General features: G+C 51.6%; 4 protein-coding genes across 4 annotated transcripts; 2 read left to right on the top strand and 2 right to left on the bottom strand.

Moving 5' to 3' along the window:
• Nucleotides 1–367: 367 nt before the first annotated feature.
• BDW70DRAFT_103066 (putative Cu-dependent DNA-binding protein) lies at nucleotides 368–1,602 on the bottom strand. The gene is made up of 3 exons (XM_073734334.1): nucleotides 1,428–1,602; nucleotides 1,233–1,372; nucleotides 368–1,106 (listed from the first exon to the last, which is right to left on the bottom strand). The coding sequence occupies exons 1-3, from the start codon at nucleotides 1,501–1,503 to the stop codon at nucleotides 462–464; spliced, it is 861 nt and encodes a 286-aa protein (XP_073599494.1). The 5' UTR covers nucleotides 1,504–1,602; the 3' UTR covers nucleotides 368–461.
• Nucleotides 1,603–2,648: 1,046 nt separating this feature from the next.
• Nucleotides 2,649–5,540, bottom strand: BDW70DRAFT_129576 (putative actin polymerization protein Bzz1). The gene is made up of 6 exons (XM_073735636.1): nucleotides 5,331–5,540; nucleotides 5,245–5,271; nucleotides 4,616–5,143; nucleotides 4,491–4,571; nucleotides 3,286–4,441; nucleotides 2,649–3,239 (listed from the first exon to the last, which is right to left on the bottom strand). The coding sequence occupies exons 1-6, from the start codon at nucleotides 5,373–5,375 to the stop codon at nucleotides 2,845–2,847; spliced, it is 2,232 nt and encodes a 743-aa protein (XP_073599493.1). The 5' UTR covers nucleotides 5,376–5,540; the 3' UTR covers nucleotides 2,649–2,844.
• A 282-nt stretch (nucleotides 5,541–5,822) lies between these two features.
• dbp5 (ATP-dependent RNA helicase DBP5) lies at nucleotides 5,823–8,014 on the top strand. Its single transcript, XM_073735635.1, has 6 exons — nucleotides 5,823–6,116; nucleotides 6,207–6,375; nucleotides 6,433–6,930; nucleotides 6,980–7,217; nucleotides 7,264–7,464; nucleotides 7,520–8,014. Exons 1-6 carry the CDS (start codon nucleotides 6,059–6,061, stop codon nucleotides 7,787–7,789), a joined length of 1,434 nt encoding a protein of 477 aa, XP_073599492.1. The 5' UTR covers nucleotides 5,823–6,058; the 3' UTR covers nucleotides 7,790–8,014.
• Nucleotides 8,015–9,716: 1,702 nt separating this feature from the next.
• Nucleotides 9,717–12,622, top strand: BDW70DRAFT_147840 (putative GTP cyclohydrolase II; the record flags this gene model as incomplete). The annotated part of the gene is made up of 4 exons (XM_073738783.1): nucleotides 9,717–9,812; nucleotides 9,873–10,829; nucleotides 10,884–11,165; nucleotides 11,618–12,622. The coding sequence occupies 4 exons, from the start codon at nucleotides 9,717–9,719 to the stop codon at nucleotides 12,620–12,622; spliced, it is 2,340 nt and encodes a 779-aa protein (XP_073599491.1).
• Between the last annotated feature and the right edge of the window lie 367 nt (nucleotides 12,623–12,989).

Raw genomic sequence — 12,989 nt, 5'->3', positions numbered from 1 at the left:
GAAACGATATTCGAGGTTATCAGCAGACCTCCGCTTTGCTAAATTCCATACTACACAATGTATTGATAATTGTGGTTGGGGCATGTATTTGTTTGAGTCTAAATACGTCCTTGCTGTATGTGTATCAGCGCCCGACTCAGCTTCCTTATACCCTGTTCTTTTTCGAATAAGAACCCACGCAAGGATGGCGTAAGTCAAACGCTCCATGCCTGTGCTGTTTTCCAGACCCAGTCTTGGTATCTCAAGCCCGTATTCTGCGCGGTGCACACGTAGTCGTAACTCGATACAGTTATAGCCATAGCCATTTCCGTGGCCACGGTCATCAGACTACTGATGACATTGACGCCGCATAGCCTCTACTACAAAGAAAATAAAAAAACAAAGATACAAACTAGGTAGCGAGAACCCCGGAATAATCGGCAGCAGAAGAAGAAGAAACGAAGGGCGCACTCGCCCATCAATCATCTCAATTCGTGGTCATGATCTTCCGCAAACCACCACTCTTCCTGCATCAAGTCATCCTGGAGTCCCACTGCATCCATACCGAGATCTTCTAAAGAGGGAAACACAGCGGGTCCTGCTCCGTCGTTCGGGTCCAAAAACGATGCATCCAAGCCACCGTACGGGTGATCGTACGGGCTGACTAACGACATCGAGCCGGAAATATCGGGGATGGGATATTGCGGCGGTGAGACTGACCCCAGTGGCATGGCTGAAGGGGACAGGGATGCGTGGTGAGGAATACCAGGCTGTAAGGCATACGGCTGGAGTGGAGGTGAGTGCACTGAAGAGGTTCCAGGCCGGGTTCCCGATTTAGGTGTCGGAGCGGAATGATAATTTGTGCGGTGGTAAAGCACTTCCTGCGCTGCGCCTCGCCCCCCTGCGGTTACTGCCGCTGCTATAGCTCTAGGATTAGGGGTAGTGGTACGGGCGGCAGCGTCAGGGTACTGAGAGCCACGGCGGTCACGGTATCCCGAGCGCGAGGAGGGTTGAACAGCAGTGGCATTAGTGGATGCCGGAGGAGAAGATGAGGGTGGACGCGGCGCGATGGGAAGAAGCGCGGGGGCCGGACGAGCATGAGAATGTCCATGTCTACCAGAACCTCTCTGTATAGCAGAGGAGGGAGGAAAGTGCAATCAGCATGGACATCTCGAAATTGCAATTGATGTGGTTTTGGCTTATGTATGTAAGTGGTAATCTTGGTTTGGATTCGGTAGTGATGCTGCTCTAACATTTTGTTCGGACCTCATCTTCAGCTCTGCTTCACGTCTCAGTCGATTGTGCTCATCCGGCGAGTTACACGGTGTGCAGTTGCATATTGAGCATGTGGAGAAGGGGCGGCCCTTCCGGTTGATATGGATCAACGGTCGATCTGGGACTGGTCAAACTTTTGGCAATTTTAGGTAGAGTAGCAAGAAGGTAGATACCATGGTGCTTGCAGGTGGAGGTGCGGTGACCGCGAACGCAAGCTTCACAAGCCCACTTTTCACCGTCTATGAGCATCCCTTGGAGGCGCGAAAGTGAGAGAGGCCAAGGGAGCCATGGTGGGATGCGATATGATTTATATACGTGGATTGTGGAGAGAGCTTGGAAGGGAAAAGTGACCAGTCTGCATATGAGATACTGACCGAAGCTTGGGTCGCCTCGGTCGAGAGCACAGCCACCGGGATGCGACGCTCAATTCTTTGCCTCCAACTTCGGAATGCAATTGGCTTCCAACCCCTTAGAATGTTTGCTCCTAAACTGTTGTTCTCTGCAACTCAAACGCCAAGTACCGAATTTGCTCAGGCCAGTGTCTAGAAAGAAGCAAAGATCGAAGAAGCGAGGCGAGCATCTTGGAAGACCGCGAGCCGGCAGAGAGCCAGGAGAGGCTCCCAGTGAATGCGGTATTTTCCGACCAAATGAGGCCCTCCCAGCGGTTTCAAGCAGCGAAATCCCCATCAGTGCTAGCTGCGGGCAGCCAGGCGGCCGAATGGCCAACAATTCCCTCATACAAATGGCCGGAGTCCTGAGGCGGCCCAGGCTAGGTAAAAGGCTAGGAAACTAGGATTGTCGGTCGAGGATTCCTCCTGCATGATCCCGCGTTTTCCCCATTGTCATATTTAGCTGAAATGGCGGCCAGTGGGCTCAAAAAGCCACTTTGACTTTCGGCACGACATTAACTGCCCTATTGACGGGCAATCATTCTTCTTCAAATTGACAGTTGGCTGAGGTCGAAACACAAAAAAGCTCGGGGCAGCATGGGGCTGGTGATGCACTTAAGTTGAATGGAGGTGGCTGAGCAAGGAAGCTTATCGCGGAGAGCCAATCTGCTGTTGTGGCGCCGTGACGATCATGCTCGTGCTGTGCAGGAGGTGACTGCGGTCACTTCAGAGATAGGACATGTCATCAGCAGCCGAGACCGGATTTCCTCCTGACTCAATTGGAGTCTGTCAGTCTGGCGATAATGGTGGCCGGTTTCTGAGGGGTTAAGCAAAAGGAGGAAAATCCAACGGTGAAGGGTGTCCTTGGCAAGTGGCTAAACCCCACGGTGGACTGGGCCCTGGTGGCTCTACTTAGGCAGCAGCGGAATCAGCCGCACTTCCGGTTGCGTCAGAGATGAATGGAATTGGCTCTACTTGCTAGAGAGACGCCGCAGATTAGCTGTTCAGAGTATCCGCAGGCAGTGTGCAGATAGACCAAAATACAGCAAATGGAAAAGATATTGAAAGCACCGCTAGTCTCCAAACTCCATGATGCAGGTGAGATCAGAAACATGAATATAGCAAAAGAGAAGGGACAAGGCAGGAGAAGCGAGCAGCTGATGAAAAAGGGGATGATTTTATATGGTTAAGTCTAGCAAATCTATACTTCCTGAATATAGTTCGCCGGAACGCTCTTTGTGACACCGCCTCGTTCAACATCGGCCCAACCGTCACCGCTGTCGCGGTTAACGAGGACGAACCGGTCTCCCTCGACCATGCTCCATTCCATGTCGCTTCGCGCTTCGTAATCGTAAAGCGCTTCGACGTACTGCAACTTCTTCGCTCCACGGCGAGGCGCAACGGCCGGTCCGACTTTCTTTCCGGCAGCAGCTGCTGTGCTGCCTGCTAGCGACGCAGAAGAGCTTGAATAGGTGGACCCAGGTCGTCCAGCGGGGCTGGAAGAAGTAGCGGGTGCGGCCAGGACTTCAACGTACGAGGCAGGAACGAGGCCTTCGGCTGAAGACTCACATCGAACGCGCATCCAGCCCGATCCATCTTGGTTCGTTAGCTTAAATCATTAATGCAAGGCCGGGGAACATACCATCTGGTTCGAGGACAAAAATCTCCTCGCCTTCTTGGACGGTAACCTCGTCAGCCCCAGTGGCCTGATATGGATAGAGCATCTTTCCGCGCGGTTCTTTCTGCGAGGAACTGGATGTAGGTGCTTCTGCAGGTGGAGGACTGCTGATGTACTGAGCAGGAGGCGGGGCCAGGATACGATTTCGTTTAACCGCTGGCTTGGTTGCGGTAGGGGCAGCTGGTGCAGTGCTAGTAGGACTGCTATCAGGTGCTTCGGTGACAGACTCGTGGGTGCCAACGTTGGATACAGACCGATTGGCACTGACTGCATAACCCGAACTCAAAGAATTCATCGTGTCCCGTCGTGATAACGATGGAGCTACTGATGAGGCGCTGGTAGGTGCAAGGTCAACAGCTGGTGCTGCGCTGGCTTGTTCCTGACGTTCCGCTTTCAGCCTCTTCTTCTCTTCCTTAGTCTGTTCTCCCGGACACTCGGCTGGAACCTTCATTTCACATTTGCTGTGGCAAGTGTATCCACAATCCCTACAGTCATAGCCTTTGGCGGACAAACCCCAGATACGTTCACCGCAAAGGTCGCAGTTCGTGGGGATCTTGAACGTTTGTGACTTGAAATTATGGTTTTTGGCACCGAGCGAGAGGTCCCCGACTACCGATATGATGGTCGATGTCTCGACTTCGGCGGTGAGTCGTTTGCGCTCTATTTCGTGGAGGGATTCCTGCATGAAGAAGATGGACCTAACCACATCTACTTCGTTCCTGTTGTCGCGGCCTTCTTGAATGCTCTGCCGTACACGTTTCGCGTTCTCTACCTCTCGTCGCTTTTGGTCGGACTCGACTCTCAACTCGCGGACTTGCGTCTTACTCTTGCTAAGAAGGTTGCGCAAGAAGACCTTAGCTGTCTCGTCTGTAATAAGCGCTTCATCATCGTGCCATACTGGACTTGGCTCGAAGCCGACGTTGGCTGGTTCTTGAATTTGTGTAACGTTGTGCCGCAGGAACATGAGGGAGTCGAGGTGAGGCTGGTTTCGGGGAATTTCGTTGATAAGATTCGCCATGTGATCAGAGCTCTTCGCTAGAGATGATTTCTCAAGCTGCGCCGCAAGAGACCATAGCGCGTTCAGTCGTCCTACCCTAGTTTCATTCAAATCTTGTAGTCCCTGATTCCCGTCAGCCGAGGTGCGCATCAATTAACTTTATGTGACTCACATCAAGCAGCTCGGGAACATATTCATGGAAGAATTTCTCCTTCAACTTGTTCGTCACGTTGATGCTAATCAGATATGTGTTCTATCTCGTTAGCAACCAACTAGAGAAGAGGGTAGCTGAATTACCTTAACGTTGTTCATCTCCATTATTTGCTGCTGGTACACTGTCTGAGCTTTCGTCTTTCCGTGGTCGAAGGCACTCTCCATCTTCTTTCTCCGGCTTTCGACTTCTTGACAGGCTCCGTCATATTTGCCCTTAGCTTTCTTCAGGTCACTGTAGCTGGACTCGCGCTCCTTCTCAAGCTTTCCGTGGAAATCGACATGACACTTTCTCAGCTCCTCATACTGAACCGCAGACTGTTTCAATGGTTCTGCCACCTGAGCTATCAGGTCCGTTGCGAACTTATCCCGCTCCGCAGCGTGCGCTTCAACCGCTGCCAATTGTGTCGACCAAGTCGTAAGTGAGGCGCTCTCGAGAGATCCAGGAGTCATTGTAGGGTTGTCTCCGACACTCAACGGGCTAATCTTCTTAGCTTTGCGATCATAGTACTTCTTGCAGAGAGCCGTGAGCTTCGCCGCATATTCCCTTTCAATCACGCTCCGTTCTCGATAGAACTGTTGTACCTCCTCCATCCAAGCAATGCCATTGGAAACCTAGATATTGCATTTAGCACCGGCGCTAATGTACTGCATCGCGTTTGCTGTATCTTGCCGTAGGCATCGTACATGCGGGGAAATAACATCGAGGACCGTACCCAATTGTTGACTGGCTTGAAGGCATCCTAGCCCAGCGGAACGTTAGACAATACCGCACAGGTGGCACTTTATCAAGGAGACTTACCTTCAACTCTGCTCCAAAATGAGGAGCGGCCTCAGCGGCTGCCATTGTTCTAACGACTGTACCAGTGACTCTGGCACATGCGACCTGCGGGTCCCACAGGCAGCAGCGGAAAGGAGCGGACAAACAACCTCGTGCAGTAGAGTGTTTGGCTCAGATAGGCGATTGACAGGTAGACTGTATCCGGGGTGAGCCTCCTACCAACTAACCGACAACACGCCAGTGCCTGAGGACAGTTATTGCTTCTCCGATCTGAACGAGCAATGCGGGAGAGCGGGGAAGAGTCAAGGCACCGCGCGAGTAGATAGCGAAAGCTGGTGACAATACCGAACAGCCCTTGTCTGACCACGTTGGTGCCTTATGGTGGATTAATTACGATATACGTCATAGCAATACGGGTGACTTCGTCACCGCCTGCTCCTTCCATGAGGCTGAGCGGTTGTGCCCAATCGAGATTGGTGGCTTGGCATCTTGAAGTCAGTCCTACTCTGTTTTTTGTCACTGCTTTCTGGGTCTCATTGACGCTATTCCTATTAACCGCGTTAGCTGTGAGTACGACTGAATATTCAATCATTCTTACAGCCTGCATATCGCTCTTCTTCAGAGCGGTGTACCCTCCTTTGATTCGTGGTTGTCCAACGTCTTAGTCGGCTCCGACCCCGCCAAAGCACGCTCCTTATCCCCGCCAGTGAACTCAACTCCGCCATCTTTCTTCGTCCCATCTAACAATTATGGCATCTGACGCGCCAACTGGCGGCTCTCTTGCCGACCGCATCTCGAACCCCGCAGGTACGCGCGCTGTCCCGTTCCAGTTCGACTCGACTGGCCGGTTTTTGGCCTCCTTCGCATTCAGCACTCGCTAATGACCGGCACGAACAGAGACCACTGAACCCGTCGCCGACAAGGCCCAGCTGGATGGTGCTGCATCTAACCAGGGTGGCTCGGATCTCGCGGAGCCGGAGTACAATGTCGAGGTCAAGCTCAGCGATCTTCAAGCCGACCCCAACAACCCCCTCTATTCAGTGAAGAATTTCGAAGATCTGGGACTGTGAGTCGTGCAGCGCCAATTCATTCCGGCTAGTCCGAACTAATATATCTCACATAGAGACCCGCGCATTCTTCAAGGACTGTCCGCTATGAATTTCCGCAAACCTTCCAAAATCCAAGAGCGAGCCCTACCTCTGTTGATGGGCAACCCTCCTAAGAACCTTGTCGGTCAATCTCAGTCCGGGACTGGTAAAACAGCTGCATTTGTCCTAAACATCCTCAGCCGCTTGGACCTGAGCTCCGAACAGGCCCAGAAGACGCCGCAGGCTCTGATTCTTGCGCCAACGCGAGAATTGGCCCGTCAGATTGTTGGTGTCATACAGGTCATGGGAAAGTTCCTGGATGGCCTGCACATTGGCACCGCTGTTCCGGCTGATACGAATGCGCGCCCAACTCGGATGGAAGCTTCGGTCGTTGTGGGAACACCTGGAACCGTCATGGATATGATCAAAAAGCGTATCATGGTGGCCGCAAAACTCAAGGTTATTGTCTTGGATGAGGCAGATAACATGCTCGACCAGCAAGGCCTGGGTGACCAGTGCATTCGGGTGAAAGCGTGAGTTCTTTGCCTTTCCATGCCAGAGCGCTACTAAACCTTTGAATAGTCTGTTGCCGAGGGACATCCAGGTCGTTCTTTTCTCCGCTACGTTCCCTGCCCACGTACACCAGTATGCTTCTAAATTCGCCCCTGCGGCCAACGAACTTACTCTGCAGCACGAGGAGTTGACGGTGGAGGGTATCAAACAACTGTATCTTGACTGCGCTAGCGAGGAGGACAAGTATAGAACTCTTGTGCAACTCTACGGTTTGCTTACCGTCGGCTCTTCAATCATTTTCGTCAAGGTGTGTTTATACGCTCTAGTTATCAGTCCCAACTAACAGTTTTAAGACACGTGCATCCGCCGTGGAGATTGAGAGGCGGATGGTTGCCGAGGGCCACACTGTCGCGTCTTTGACCGGTGGTATTGAGGGTTCGCAGCGTGACCAGATTATCGACCAATTCCGGGCCGGCCATGCCAAGGTTCTCATCACCACCAACGTGCTCGCTCGTGGTATTGATGTTTCCACCGTGTCCATGGTTATCAATTACGTACGTTCCATTCACACACAAATTTTCAAGTGCCTCAGATACTGATCTTCTGCAGGACATCCCCGAACTCCATCAACCCCCCAACCGCCCACGCCAGGCCGATTTCCAGACCTACCTCCACCGTATCGGTCGTACAGGACGATTCGGTCGCGTGGGTGTCTCAATCTCCTTCGTCTCAAATCGCGAAGAGTGGGAAATGCTCAACCAAATCCAGAAATATTTCAACACGGATATCCAGCGTATTGACACGAAGGACTGGGACGAGGTCGAGGACATTATCAAGAAAACGATCAAGAATACCCGCGCTCAGGCTGGTTTCAGATGAGCGAAATGCATTACGTTGCCTTTGTGGAATAGGCCGTATCTCCCTTAAGTTTGTCTGGTCGTACAGCTTGAGTTACAATCAACCTCAGGCATCTGTTTTTGCTCTGCTTGGGCTCAGAACTGGAAGATTTGACTGGGGCGGGGGCTCAGTACATAGTTTTCGAGGCTTATGTGTGAAGATTAATGACTCGTTCCTTGACGTTATTGAGGTAAAGGAAAATCTATAGATACCAGTTGATTTACACACTCTTTTGTCTAGTTTGTAACTGCAATTTTGACCTGAGTAAGGAAGCTGGCGAACGGTGGGTCCAGACTCCATAATGGATGGATACATCTAGCCCTAAATTGAACAATTGTCGATTCACCAAAAGTACCAGCAGGAGCCCAAGAAAGACTCAAATGTAGCGGACGAACCACACAAGACCCAGAAGGAGCTCCTTCTCGCGTATGCTGGATTATCAAATGACCAACCGCCTCCTTCGAGGTCCAATGACCGTATGCTCACAACCCGCATAGACCTCATTCGTCTGTGTTTGAGTGACACCGAACAGGATTCGGTTTTTGATAGAGTTAACAGCGAAATTCCAGTGAAGTCATAGGATCCATACATCATTTAGGTGTTGCTAGTCTATTGATCAGTATCCGATCAATACGCTCAGCGCCTCACGCGGAGCGGCCAGTGCCGCGGGAGCAAATGCATAGGGTGCCGTGTTCTCTAATTCTCTAGAGACCACTGCACCATGCTGTCAGTCTTGCTTGGTATTTATCTGTGGAGTATGTGTAGGTGTACTAGGAATACGCATAATTCTTCCACACCACCCGACCGAACTCCAGTTGAACTCCAGATACACTCGAATATATCCAGTAAAGCCGTTCTTCTCTGCTGCTTGCAGAAGGCCCTGATACAACCGTGTCAGGCTCTGGCTTCCGCGGTGATCGAATACCGGATATGATTCTTGTCGCACCTTTCTGTGACGACATATCTTGAACCTACCGTAACTGTCAGGAGAAGGTTCAAAATACTAGTACGTAGGTACCACAAAGCGTCTGAGGAGGAGTAATCAATGGTTACAAAAGAAAATATTGTCAGATCAAGGCCTATAAGTCTTGATGGAGCGCAACAGAGAGCGTCAGCAGATAAACCTAAGGGCAGATTGGAGGTATCAGGCCGCTCATGCACAGTATACTTGTCGTCCACCATGTCCGCAATTCTCGAAGAGCCAGACATTCAATCGCTCGCATCTAGCTTGCAACGATTTTGCTGGAGAAGAAACCAATGCGAAGCAGGTTGCAGATTGCAGGTTGAGCAATAATGGCGAGTTCTAAATGTTGCATGCCTTTGTTTCCCGCTGCGCAAGACTTAGCTTACCCGCCGTCGTCTGTTATCGAGTCGTGTTGAATAAGCCAAACTTAGACTCGAGAGTCAGCATACCAGAAGTCTTTAGCGGAAACACTATCGTGGCCGTTTTTCTCCTTGACGATATCAGGTACCTGAGTGCTAAAAGTGGGCCAAAGCCTTATCGTCGGCGTTGATCCCTTGAGTACGGGGGCGTTGATCGGGGACGGCCGATGAGGGGAACTACTGATAAGGACGATAAACCACTGTGGGAGCTCTTTACAGCTTTCCCAGACTGATCATTACTAACGTAAATTGAAGATCTACTCAGACTAGGCCTGAAGATACTGGTTCTCCAATGTAACCTTCTCAGCATTTTTCTGAAGCGAGGTAAGATGCCATGTACGGAGTCCCGACGTAAGGCAGCTCAGCAGATAAGGTGCGGAGAAACCGGTCACATGCAGTGTAGGGTGCCTTCCCAGTTCTCGCATCTCTTCTTACCTTCTCCTTCTTTCTTCTTCTATCTCTTCTTGATCTTTTTTCTTCATTTTGACCAAGGTGCCAGATATTCGTCTCTTTAGGAATTACCAACATGACTTCAGATGATACCAATGTCCCTCCCAAGGATGCGGAGACAACCGCCGTCCAGTCGCCCACCTCAGCATCGAGATACAGCAAGCACATTGTTGTAAGTACTTTCAAGCTCTTACAAACGAGATGAGATGAGGGCACTACTTATTAAGCTCAGTTAACAACGTATCCCGGTCAAAGCGGTATCGACCCTGTTCCTCTCGAATGGGGGGCTCCAGACGCAGAGTCTCGCGGTCCTGTCGTCGTCTCTCGCAGTGGAGCCTTCGTCAAGCGTCGCAACGCGATGGGCGCTCACGGTGGGAGTTACAGTATCTACAATGCGTTGGCTATTGCGGCGGGAGACCTGGATCCCAACTTCCGCCCGAACTTCGTTAATACGGAGCCTACCTTTGATTTCCCCTGGCAGCCAGCCTGGGCCGACAAGACTAAGATCGTGTCTATGGACCCCTACGGTCATGATGTTGTCAAGTACTTTTCGGACAAAATCAACGCTGGCTGGGATATTCGACCCACAATGGCCGTGACTCGTGCCAACATGAAGCTTGCGGAAATTGGCGAGGCGGTCCGTGATGGGCTGTTGGAAGTTGACGGCTCAATCGTGGTGGACTCCACTGGTGAAGTACGTGTGACAAAGGTTGCAGTCGAGCCTGTGTGGTATCTACCTGGGGTTGCTGAACGGTTTGGAGTGGATGAGCCTACGCTTCGTCGGACTCTGTTCGAGCACACAGGCGGCAGTTACCCAGAGTTAATAACGCGACCGGACCTGAAAGTCTTCCTTCCGCCAATTGGCGGATTGACTGTCTATATCTTTGGACCCCCGGAGAGGGTATCGGATGAGAAAGTCAAACTGGCTCTACGAATCCATGACGAGTGTAACGGCAGCGATGTGTTCCAATCGGATATTTGCACGTGCCGGCCCTACCTGGCGTTCGGGATCCGCGAGGCCATCCGAGAGGCACAGAATGGCGGCAGTGGTGTTGTAATCTACTTCCGAAAGGAGGGCCGTGCCTTGGGAGAAGTGACCAAATATTTGGTATACAACGCACGCAAACGTGGCGGCGATACTGCCGACAAGTACTTTACTCGAACGGAGAATATAGCAGGAGTACGAGATGTAAGTGTCAACATATCAACTGCAAATATATCATACATGCTGATCTCGATCTAGATGCGATTCCAAGCCCTCATGCCCGACATTCTGCATTGGTTAGGAATCAAGAAGATCGACCGGATGCTATCGATGTCCAACATGAAGCATGATGCCATTGTCGAGTCAGGTATCAAGATCCTCGAGCGTATACCCATCCCCGAGGATATGATCCCTGATGACTCGAGAGTCGAGATCGATGCAAAGATTAATGCTGGATATTTTACCACCGGCAAAGCATATACTATGGAGGAACTTGCCCAAGTACGCGGGCGCGGCTGGGAGAAGTGGGAAGATATTACGGTAAGCCGCTTGTCTCTGGCGATGGACTTTTTGCTCACATTGTGGACAGCACTGATCATCGCATGCCGGCTATCTGTTCGCTGGGGTTATATAGCTTTGGGCAAATGGCCTTTATTCATCTCTTGCATGTTCCTAGTTCATAACCCGTATGAATAACGAAAAGTAGAAGAGATATCCTTCATAGATTAGGCTCTTTTACGGTCAACTTTCGAAACTCGCCGTCAATCCGGAAATGTCCCCTGCGAGAGTGATAAGCCCGCGCGGCCAGCTTACCCCAAATCTACGGCCACCCACGCCAGTCGGATATTTATCCTGATCTATTACCCCACTCCGCGATGTTGTATGCATATATATTCATTGGAGATAGCTTTGAAGTGTTTCAACTACTCGCTTTCTGCTGCGCAAACAAACCAATCCTCAATTACCTGATACCTTCAACCACCGGAAAGTAGGATACAGCGGCTATGGGCTCGGAATTCACTGCAGTCAACACGCATCCCCATGTCCCAAAAGCAGGGGTATGGTGCCCAGCAGTGACATTCTTCGACCACGCGACGGATACGATCGATCTGGAAGCGCAGAAGAAATATTACGCCTACCTATCCAAAACCGGTCTCACCGGTCTCGTCATACTAGGAACGAACTCAGAAGCCTTCTTGCTCACCCGCGAAGAACGTGCACAACTAATCGCCGCAGCCCGTGAGGCCGTCGGCCCAGATTTCCCTCTGATGGCCGGCGTAGGAGCCCACTCGACAAAGCAGGTGCTCGAATTAGCGGCGGATGCCGCCAGCGCAGGCGCAAACTATCTCCTTGTCCTCCCACCCGCATACTTCGGCAAGGCTACAACGATGAACGTCGTGAAGCGCTTCTTCGCCGATATAGCCCGTCAAAGCCCCCTCCCTGTCGTGATCTACAACTTCCCCGGCGTCTGCAACGGCGTCGACATCGATTCCGAGACCATTACAGATATCGTTCACGAATCAGCAAAGTCAAGCCCCAACGGTGTCTCGAATGTGGTCGGCGTGAAATTGACTTGCGCTTCTGTGGGAAAGATCACCCGTCTCGCTGCAATATTTCCTGCGTCGGAGTTTGCTGTGTACGGCGGCCAAGCAGACTTCCTAATCGGAGGGCTCAGCGTTGGCTCAGCGGGATGTATCGCAGCTTTCGCAAATGTCTTCCCGCGCACGGCGTCGAAGGTTTATGAGCTCTATGTGTCTGGGAAGGTGACTGAGGCGATGGAATTGCATAAGAAGGCCGCGCTGGCGGAGAGCCCATGTAAGAGTGGCATCGCGACGACAAAATATGCGACTGCGATTTACTCAGCCAAGCTGGCCGGGATTGAGAATGCCGAGGAGAAGTTGAAACCTCGGACGCCGTATGAGGAGCCTGCGGAGGGGGCAAAGAAAATGGTGCGGGAGGTGATGGGCGCAATAGCGAAGCTTGAAGTGACTCTTTAGAAGATTTTATGCAAATGAATCAAGATGTTATAATATAGCTTAGTCATATATACAGTGCAGAATTCTGCCAGGCGGTAAATTTAACTGGTCGCTGCACTGCCTGCTGTCACCAGCCGGCGGCCGTGCCGGAAGGGCAGATTCCCGCGATCATACGACGCCCACCGCCGCCCTTCCATTGGCTCTCAGGATCACCAATTTTCGATGGCGGTTGGTGATGCCAGTGCTCTGCCAGGCACCTCCGAGTACATGGCAACTGTCTCTCAGGCATGGAGATAACCAATTGTTGACAACTCACGGACACCTTTGGCAGCTCAAGTCACTTCGTGTTGTGCGAGGTCTCATAGGATTAAGCAGAAGCAGGTGCCAG

The sequence above is a fragment of the Aspergillus foveolatus genome, assembly GCF_047715535.1.
Source record: "Aspergillus foveolatus strain CBS 279.81 unplaced genomic scaffold BDW70scaffold_6, whole genome shotgun sequence".
Classification (NCBI taxonomy): domain Eukaryota; kingdom Fungi; phylum Ascomycota; class Eurotiomycetes; order Eurotiales; family Aspergillaceae; genus Aspergillus; species Aspergillus foveolatus.
This window is presented reverse-complemented; position numbering and strand designations above follow the sequence as displayed.

Bases quoted from the DNA above. Each gene is read 5' to 3' on its own strand.
- dbp5 (XM_073735635.1), top strand. From the start codon at position 6,059: ATGGCATCTGACGCGCCAACTGGCGGCTCTCTTGCCGACCGCATCTCG. The intron at 6,376-6,432 runs GTGAGTCGTGCA...TATCTCACATAG, and splicing joins AATTTCGAAGATCTGGGACT to AGACCCGCGCATTCTTCAAG. The intron at 6,931-6,979 runs GTGAGTTCTTTG...ACCTTTGAATAG, and splicing joins CAGTGCATTCGGGTGAAAGC to TCTGTTGCCGAGGGACATCC.
- BDW70DRAFT_129576 (XM_073735636.1), bottom strand. From the start codon at position 5,375: ATGGCAGCCGCTGAGGCCGCTCCTCATTTTGGAGCAGAGTTGAAG. The intron at 5,144-5,244 runs GTACGGTCCTCG...TGCAATATCTAG, and splicing joins TCAAGCCAGTCAACAATTGG to GTTTCCAATGGCATTGCTTG. The intron at 4,442-4,490 runs GTGAGTCACATA...GACGGGAATCAG, and splicing joins ATGTTCCCGAGCTGCTTGAT to GGACTACAAGATTTGAATGA.
- BDW70DRAFT_103066 (XM_073734334.1), bottom strand. From the start codon at position 1,503: ATGCTCATAGACGGTGAAAAGTGGGCTTGTGAAGCTTGCGTTCGCGGT. The intron at 1,373-1,427 runs GTATCTACCTTC...GACCAGTCCCAG, and splicing joins CTCCACCTGCAAGCACCATG to ATCGACCGTTGATCCATATC. The intron at 1,107-1,232 runs GTTAGAGCAGCA...TCTGCTATACAG, and splicing joins AGATGAGGTCCGAACAAAAT to AGAGGTTCTGGTAGACATGG.